At 37.9% G+C, this 9,469-nt stretch overlaps 2 protein-coding genes across 2 annotated transcripts; both read right to left on the bottom strand.

The window, feature by feature from the left end:
- Positions 1-224: 224 nt before the first annotated feature.
- Positions 225-3,454, bottom strand: LOC128214432 (zygote arrest protein 1-like). Its single transcript, XM_052920902.1, has 2 exons — positions 3,253-3,454; positions 225-665 (listed from the first exon to the last, which is right to left on the bottom strand). The coding sequence occupies exons 1-2, from the start codon at positions 3,331-3,333 to the stop codon at positions 477-479; spliced, it is 270 nt and encodes an 89-aa protein (XP_052776862.1). The 5' UTR covers positions 3,334-3,454; the 3' UTR covers positions 225-476.
- A 4,806-nt stretch (positions 3,455-8,260) lies between these two features.
- On the bottom strand, positions 8,261-8,662 carry LOC128215346 (octapeptide-repeat protein T2-like). The gene has a single exon (XM_052922039.1). It carries the CDS (start codon positions 8,660-8,662, stop codon positions 8,261-8,263), a length of 402 nt encoding a protein of 133 aa, XP_052777999.1.
- Positions 8,663-9,469: the final 807 nt, after the last annotated feature.

Here is a 9,469-nt window from a genome sequence, read left to right as displayed (position 1 = left end):
TATATTTTATATTAAAAAAGTTCGGGACCAAGCTCCAACCTCGAGGGAACGCCGGTTCTCGAACGACCGCTTGTTCGAACGACCGCAGTTTTACTGTAATTGGTTACAGATCGTTGCAAAATTGGACCTTAATGTTATTTGCGACTCTACGTATACAACAAAGGCATGAATACGTATAAAAAAGCTTGCTGCATTCGCACATATATAAACCTACAGAATCAGGGGATATTTTATGTTTTTATTGTGTCTAATACCGAAGAATACTGTTATATATATGCATACATTATATGTTACCGTCTATAAATTAATAACAATATTACTAATATAATCATTATCATTACTTCTATCAAAATCAATCATAATCTGTTTGCTGAAACTTATTATTCAAATCATTCTGAACGAGTTGACAATGCTTTGCGTATGTGATAGGTTCCTGGCAAGGGTCAACGAATCTCACCGCACTATTCAATGGGAAGCTAGTCACAGGGTTTACCGGACATGCATTTCTCACAGAGGTCGCTCCTGTGCGGCTTGTTGGGGTCCGAGTGACGGGTCTTGTCGCAGTCGCACGTCCTGGCCACCTCCCCACACAAAGAGCACATGGTCTCCTCAACACGGTACGGTTGACACATGACCTTACACTTCTTACACTCCTGTCCGTAATACTGAAATGAGAGGAGATAATATGTAATGCAATCTTTGTCTTAGTAAATGTTAGATACCAATGACGTTATAGACGCCTGGGGGTACCCAGGAATTCAATTCAATTCAATTCATTTTATTCAAGTAAATAAAGGCCACCGGCCCAAAATACACAAAATATACAATAAACAAACATAGTATAGTAGTTGCAACATACGATTTACACATTTATCATGTCTAACAGATGGTATACATAGATTGTTAACTTCAATATTGTAATATCATTTTCAGTAGACATTAAAGAGTAGAAACCCAGGAATAACGCAACGCATCCCGCCTGTTTACAACAAAAATGACACGCGTTCTATTCCCACGAAAAATGACTTTGAAAGTGAAAATGCGTAAATAATAAACCTACTTATTCAGTGATGTTTTTTAATCCACATGATAAAATTTAAATGAAAATTACACAATGTCTTTCCATGGCAACTGCAACAAGTAAATGTTTTGAAAGAAGGACTGACGATATGTGTTTGCTTGGATGCTAAAAGTTGATACGGTGAACGACAAAGCAACATATATAGGAACTCGATACTTGATATACAACCTTTTTGACACAAATTTCGATTCTCCTTTATATTTGAGGTACAATCGTTTGCAAGAACAAAACAATAAAGTTTTCCTAATGTTTTGGTGCTATATGGAGGAAGCAACCGTTACGAAAGAAAGCCATTTAAACTTACATTTCATTGTCGATCTACGACCTCCGATGCAGGTCAACCAATTTTGATGTTTCACAAATTGTCGAGCTACGATGTATGACCCAGGTCAACCAATTTTGATGTTTAACAGATTGTCGAGCTACGATGTATGACCCAGGTCAACCAATTTTGATGTTTAACAGATTGTCGAGCTACGATGTATGACCCAGGTCAACCAATTTTGATGTTTAACAGATTGTCGAGCTACGATGTATGACTCAGGTCAACCAATTTTGATGTTTCACAGATTGTCGAGCTACGATGTATGCCCAGGTCAACCAATTTTGATGTGTGACCCAGGTCAACCAATTTTGATGTGTCACAGATTGTCGAGCTACGATGTGTGACCCAGGTCAACCAATTTTGATGTTTCACAGATTGTCGAGCTACGATGTGTGACCCAGGTCAACCAATTTTGATGTTTCACAGATTGTCGAGCTACGATGTGTGACCAAGGTCAACCAATTTTGATGTTTCACAGATTGTCGAGCTACGATGTGTGACCCAGGTCAACCAATTTTGATGTTTCACAGATTGTCGAGCTACGATGTATGACCCAGGTCAACCAATTTTGATGTTTCACAGATTGTCGAGCTACGATGTATGACCCAGGTCAACCAATTTTGATGTTTCACAGATTGTCGAGCTACGATGTATGACCCAGGTCAACCAATTTTGATGTTTCACAGATTGTCGAGCTACGATGTATGACCCAGGTCAACCAATTTCGATGTTTCACAGATTGTCGAGCTACGATGTGTGACCCAGGTCAACCAATTTTGATGTTTCACAGATTGTCGAGCTACGATGTGTGACCCAGGTCAACCAATTTTGATGTTTCACAGATTGTCGAGCTACGATGTGTGACCCAGGTGAACCAATTTTGATGTTTCACAGATTGTCGAGCTACGATGTGTGACCCAGGTGAACCAATTTTGATGTTTCACAGATTGTCGAGCTACGATGTGTGACCCAGGTGAACCAATTTTGATGTTTAACAGATTGTCGAGCTACGATGTGTGACCCAGGTCAACCAATTTTGATGTTTCACAGATTGTCGAGCTACGATGTGTGACCCAGGTCAACCAATTTTGATGTTTCACAGATTGTCGAGCTACGATGTGTGACCCAGGTCAACCAATTTTGATGTTTCACAGATTGTCGAGCTACGATGTATGACCCAGGTCAACCAATTTTGATGTTTCACATATTGTCGAGCTACGATGTGTGACCCAGGTCAACCAATTTTGATGTTTCACATATTGTCGAGCTACGATGTGTGACCCAGGTCAACCAATTTTGATGTTTCACATATTGTCGAGCTACGATGTGTGACCCAGGTCAACCAATTTTGATGTTTCACATATTGTCGAGCTACGATGTATGACCCAGGTCAACCAATTTTGATGTTTCACAGATTGTCGAGCTACGATGTATGACCCAGGTCAACCAATTTTGATGTTTCACAGATTGTCGAGCTACGATGTATGACCCAGGTCAACCAATTTTGATGTTTAACAGATTGTCGAGCTACGATGTATGACCCAGGTCAACCATTTTTTATGTTTAACAGATTGTCGAGCTACGATGTATGACTCAGGTCAACCTATCAGGATGACCATTTCATTGTTGATCTAAGATCTACGATCTAGGTATAAAAATGCCTTGTCGATGTATGACGTCCAGATGACTGGAACACGCGTTTAAACTAGTTGTATATGGCCATTTTAGCCTCACACTGGTCTCAACATTTGCTAATAATTACAAAACTAAAGATAAAAGCCTCATGAAGCCACGATATCGTAATATGATATTTAAAATTAAAGCAATATTTATAATCAATACTTACCAACTTTGTCCTCCCTTTGGGATATACCTTTGCACTTTCCCACTTTTGACCGCATTGAGAACATTTAAAGAAACCGTACATTTTTCAAAATGCTGTTAGATAACAGGTTCTTAAATGATGTATTGGCTTATATTCCGTATCTGATTATATAACTACGCGTTTCATTATCGGAATTGCGTTTTCAGAAAATACGTACCAGGAAGTAAAACTACCATTGATTAAAACTGCAGTCTCACAGATATACCATTTTGAAAACTTTTTTATTTTTTTGTCTTGGAACGAGCATTTTTTTTTTTTTGCAATAATCCATGGAAACCAGTTATATAAGACTGCTGACAAAAAAGAAAATCGCAGATTTTTATATTTAAGTTCAAACATTGATGTTTTATGCATTTTTCTTAAACGGTTTAAGCCATTAAACATTAACTTTTGAACGGAAATATTAAAATCTACGATCTGATTTTTTGTCAGCAATCTTATATCATTGGTTTGCAGATATTTACGCAAACATTTGCTCTTTCCAAGACAATAAAAAATTAAAAAGTTGTAAAAATGTTATATCTGTGAGAGTGCAGATTTAAATCTGTGTATTTTGTGTGCATCTCACTTAATATGTTTTATGTTACTTGCTCTTGGCCAAAGTCTCTTGTGTTGCAGATATTGCTAATAATATTTGAAACTGTTTACCTTTACCACTATAAAGTAACATGTAGTGCGTTCAACCCCTGTTATTTAATCAAAACCATCTATCTACAATTGCAAGTGCAGCTTTCATGAAATCGCCCAAAACGATTGTAACAATGAGCTTTCATATTAACAAATATACTCTGTAACGTTTTTTTATAAAGATGCACTCTTACTCTCAAATAATATTTACCGCAATTAATACAATTGTTTTAATATACAAAAAAGGATAAATGTCGAAAACAATGTAATTTATGAAGGATACCGAGTTAAATTTGAAAGAAAGGTGCAAAAAACACGGTATTTCTACCTTATGAGACTATAGTAGATCAGAGTAAATATTTTAGTATTCACCAATCATTTAATATCTTTGCGTTTTCAGTTATTAAATACACGGTTACAGCCTTGTTATCAGTAAATAATATTTTCCATAAATGCATTATTAAGTAAGTATTAAAGGTGTATCACTCAAAATTTATGTTTGTTATACATATGTATGTATTGTTTATGCATAAGAGTGTCCCTTTAAACGGATGGTATGATTTGTTAGCATACTAATACTAATGAATGCCTGGTTGCTATGGAATCGTGTTTGATTTTTATGCCTTAGGTTATTAGTAGTGTATTTGTAAAATTAAGTTTAATAGATACAAAGCATAATATTTCTTTTAATTATCAGCATATTTTATTATCTTTAACATATCTAAATGGAACAATATACTATGCTATCATTTTTACTCCGACGTACGTTTACAATAAAATATTTCAGGATCATAGAATACATTGAATACATTTGTCAAGATAATGTCATCAAATCATAATATAACTTTAAGACGTTTGGCTAAATTCATATACCATGCTATGTTGAGGCGATCTGCCTCCATTGATGCAGTTGCTTCGTTACTTTAGTACCTTTAAGTATACTGTTGTATTAGAACATTAAAAAATTGTTGTATGTACTGTTTAAATCTTTGTATTTTTTGTGCATCTCACTTAATATGTTTTATGCTACATGTTCATGACTAAAGGCTCTTGTGTTGCCGATATTGCCAATAAAACTTGAAACTGTTTACATTTACCACTATAAAGTAACATGTAGTGCGTTCACTAGTGATGCAACGATTATCGAGTACAATCGATAAATCGTCGCTAATAGTGCTACGTCGGCGACAATCGATAGTGGTTGTCCATAATCGATGTCGCTAATGTGGTCAAAGTCGAGTTAATGTCATTTTTTTCTTTCAGGTAAATTCTCGTTGAGTTCATTTTAACAAGGGAGGTAACTGTCTAACACAAATCCGGTGAATGTAAACACTTGTGCTTAAAAACTCTCCCAAAGTTACAAATTGGTTATATATTTAATAAAACCTACTTCTATAACCTTTTTCTATGGTGTAGTGGGTCCGGTCTTACCTGCAAATACCGGGAATCCCGGCTCGATGCATTCTCTTTTTGAAACCTTTTTTGGTATCGTTTGTAATTACAAGGGTAGTAATGTCAGGTACGTCCAGATTTCCTGGTTCGTTGTTTGGGGTGAAAAACGTCCTTGATACGGTGAGTATAACCATTGTTATCGTTATGATAAAACTATATTTTTAGAAACGACCTTGTGCACCGAACGAAGAGCAATAAATTATTGCTAATTTACGATGAGGCGTGTTTTAGATGAAAAGCATGGCCGTATTAAAACATCTCGTGTAAACAACGCACGTTTGTAATAGGCTTACCGACCCACTCAATGCACTTTATTCTTCAAAACAACGATTTTATACCGTTCTCTTTCGTGTAATTCTAATATGATACCGTGATATGGTCGATCAAGGTATTGTTATTGTTTTCCGGGGGCGGATCGCAAGTTTTTGGAAAAAGATGAGCACATTTAAGAAAATGCTAACTGGTTCACTCTGATGATTTTAAGAACCCAGGCTCGTCCCAAATCTATGGCACACTTGAAAAAACGATGAAAAGGCGTCGATTGTCTTTCCTTGTACATGTATGTGTACTATAACACGCGGAAGAAGGGTCCTTCTTTTGCGAGGAAGCCGTGATTCACCCATAATAACGCGGAAGCCTCGATTCACCAACGATAACGATGAAGCCGTGATTCACCTATGATAGCGATGAAGCCATAATTAACCTTCTATAACGAGGTACATGTAGCCGTGCTTCATCTACTGTAACGAGGTAGCCGTGTTTTACCTTAGATACTGCAGAAGACGTGATTCACCTACGATAATGAAGAAGCCGTGTTTCACCTAAGATACTGCAGAAGACGTGATTCACCTAGGATAATGACGTAGCCGTGATTCACTTAAAACACTTCAGAAGACGTGATTCAACTACGAAAACGCAGAAGTCGTGAATCACCTAAGATAGTGCGGTGGACGTGCTTCTCAAGACGTGATTCACCAACAATAACGAGAAAGCCGAGGAAGACGTGATTCACCTACGATAACGCAAAAGCCGTGATTCATCTACGATCACGAGGAAGCCATGATTCACGAACGATTATGAGGTAGCCATGATTCATCTACGATAATGAGGAAGCCGTGTTTTACCTACGATAACGCAGAAGCCGTGAATCACCTAAAATAGCGCGGTAGATGTGCTTCTTCAGACGTGATTCACCTACAATAACGAGAAAGCCGAGGAAGACGTGATTCACCTACAATAACGAGAAAGCCGAGGAAGACGTGATTCACCTACGATAGCGCAGAAGCCGTGATTAACCTACGATCACGAGGAAGCCATGATTCACCTACGATAATGAGGAAGCCATGATTCACCTACGATCACGAGGAAGCCACGATTCACCTACGATAATAAGGAAGCCATGATTCACCTACGATCACGAGGAAGCCATGATTCACCTGCGAAAACGAGGAAGCCGTACTTCTTTAGGGTTGCCACCGAAGTCTTGCACGGCTAGATCATCACGAAATTTAGGCTCAGCATGCCTGGTAACCTTTTGCAAGGTAGGATTGTATACAGGAATGGCCGGAGTTTTACACAACTAGTTGATGTTATAGAGACTGCTAGATATGAAGTGAAAGAAAATTCACAATTTTGCCTTCACATTTCGAATCTTAATATACTTAGGCATTTCTATACAAATATAGTTTCCCGTTTCCTGTTATGATGCATTTTCTGTATTAGACTAAGCAAAATAATTGTTTAGTTTCTCGGCCACTATATTTCATTTTCATTTCCTTCATGTTTGTATCAATATTTGCCCAAAACTTTATCAACTATTTGCTCAAAACAGTCAATAATAAATAAACGAACATCTTTAAACGGTGTTTAAGTATTTCAAATGGTGCTTTATGCGGGGCACCGTTACGCGACCTAAATGCAGTGATATGTCTGCCTCATACGGTATGCGGCGGCGTGGTGCCTCCATGTCGCACTGTATACAACAATGTTTCAGAACTCTTCATATTTCAAGAGTTAATCTATTATTTTCTGTGTGTATACAACGTACAGTAATATTTTCATTCATGGCCATATTTTCGCACCCTTTATTGTGATGGCCAAAGGCGTTACTGTATGCCATTGTTATTATAATAATACACTTATTTATAGAATATTTAATACTAATATAAATAGACTGAATAAGCAGTAAACGGAAGTCATAAAAATAATACTAAATTGCTAAAATAATGCAATTTACTCATTTTTGAAGAATTGTCATTCCAGTATAAAGCTCTTAAAATATAATAATATAACATGTAGTGTTTTTTTCGTAGCACTGTATGAATTTATACAAATAACATTTTCCACGGAAATGTAATATAAATCTGCCATTTAAACCTTCAAGTTTTGTATTAAAATAAAATCTCAGGGTTTCAAATCTTGGATGAATTTGTACGTGAACTAGCGGTGCTGGTTCTCGAGCCTGGCTCTCAGAGCCACCGCTCGTACGTGTGGTCGTGCATGGTACGAGATCTGTCTCCTCTCTTCTGTCTTTCCTTCTGGCTCTATGAGCCACCATCGTACATGTGTATGTGGTCGCACATGTTCGAGATCTATCAAATCTTGATTACTTTCTAATCTTTGCCTTCATTCCCCACACTTTATCTTCCGATTACACTACCCCCCTCTTTTCTTCTTAAGTCTCAAAAACTTTCTTATGTGCTTTCAACCTCTCATACTTTCGCTCGTATCTCTCCCAAACCCCGGACAATATCTTATCACATTCTCTTCTCTTTCTCCTTTCTCTCAATTCCCTTCCAACTCATATCTTTCTATCATCTCTTTCTCCTTATTCCTCCCTTCCCATTTTCTTCTCTCAATCTTTCCCCCTCATTCTCTCCTTCCCTTTATCTCATCTTTTTCTCCCCCGCACTCTTTTCCCCCTCTTTCTCTCCTCTCTTTCTTCTCCTTCTCTTTCCCCGTATTTCTTCCCTCCTCTTTCTCTCCTCTCTTTCTTCCCATTCTCTTTTCCCCTCTTTCTTCCCTCCTCTTTTTCTTCCCCTTCCCTTTTCTCCCTCTTTCTCTCCTCTCTTTCTTCCCCTTCTCTTTGCCCCCCTCTCCCCCTCCTCTTTTCCCCTTTCTCTCTCCTCTCTTTCTTCCCTCCTCTTTCTCCCCTTTCTTTCTTTCCCTTCTCTTTTCCACCCTCTTTACCTCCTCTTTCCCCCTCTTTCTCTCCTCCCCAGCTCCTCTTTTTCTCTCCTCTCGTCCTTCCCCTTCTCTTTTCCACCATCTTTCCCTCCTCTTTCCTCCCCATCTCCTCTTTTTTCCCCTATCTTCTATCCCTCCCCTTCGTCTCTAAGACTTTTTTCCCTCCTCTCTCCCCCATTTCTATCCATTCTCTTTCTCCCCTTTCTTTCTTTCCCTTCTCTTTTCCACCCTCTTTACCTCCTCTTTCCCCCTCTTTCTCTCCTCCCCAGCTCCTCTTTTTCTCTCCTCTCTTTATCTCCTCTCGTCCTTCCCCTTCTCTTTTCCACCATCTTTCCCTCCTCTTTCCTCCCCATCTCCTCTTTTTTCCCCTATCTTCTATCCCTCCCCTTCGTCTCTAAGACTTTTTCCCCTCCTCTCTCCCCCATTTCTATCCATTCTCTTTCTCTCCTCTGTTTTTTCCCTATATATATAATAATTTATTTTTAATAACATAATTTCAATAAAAAGAGGCGCGGAAAAACATTTTATTTTATACACATAACTCATGAACTCAAGACGAAGGTAAAAGACGCTTCGAATATTGACAGAATCAAGAATGTCAGATGAAGAGTTTTGACAGTCAATAATTTCTGGAGTCTAGAATTTAGTTAATCACAATTAACCTTACTACCAATAAGTAATGACACTTTTTCTTTTAGCAGGGAGTTTTGAGGTTCTTATCAAAATGACTCTTCTTACAGGTGTTATAGTACACTTACACAGATTAGGATAAACAATTGAGGTAGTTTAATTGTTGTTTTAGTCTGTCATAGATATTAAAGATTTGGGATGAACATGGGTTCTAAAAATGTACAGATTTGTCTCCAAAACGTGCGATCTGCATTCGGAAAACGATGATAATACCCTTCGCTGA

The sequence above is a fragment of the Mya arenaria genome, chromosome 13 (assembly GCF_026914265.1).
Source record: "Mya arenaria isolate MELC-2E11 chromosome 13, ASM2691426v1".
NCBI lineage: Eukaryota > Metazoa > Mollusca > Bivalvia > Myida > Myidae > Mya > Mya arenaria.
The sequence above is the reverse complement of the archived record's forward strand: the minus strand, read 5'-3'. Positions and strand labels throughout refer to the sequence as shown.

Bases quoted from the DNA above. Each gene is read 5' to 3' on its own strand.
- LOC128214432 (XM_052920902.1), bottom strand. From the start codon at position 3,333: ATGTACGGTTTCTTTAAATGTTCTCAATGCGGTCAAAAGTGGGAAAGT. The intron at 666-3,252 runs GTAAGTATTGAT...CTCTCATTTCAG, and splicing joins CCAAAGGGAGGACAAAGTTG to TATTACGGACAGGAGTGTAA.
- LOC128215346 (XM_052922039.1), bottom strand. From the start codon at position 8,662: ATGGGGAGGAAAGAGGAGGGAAAGATGGTGGAAAAGAGAAGGGGAAGG.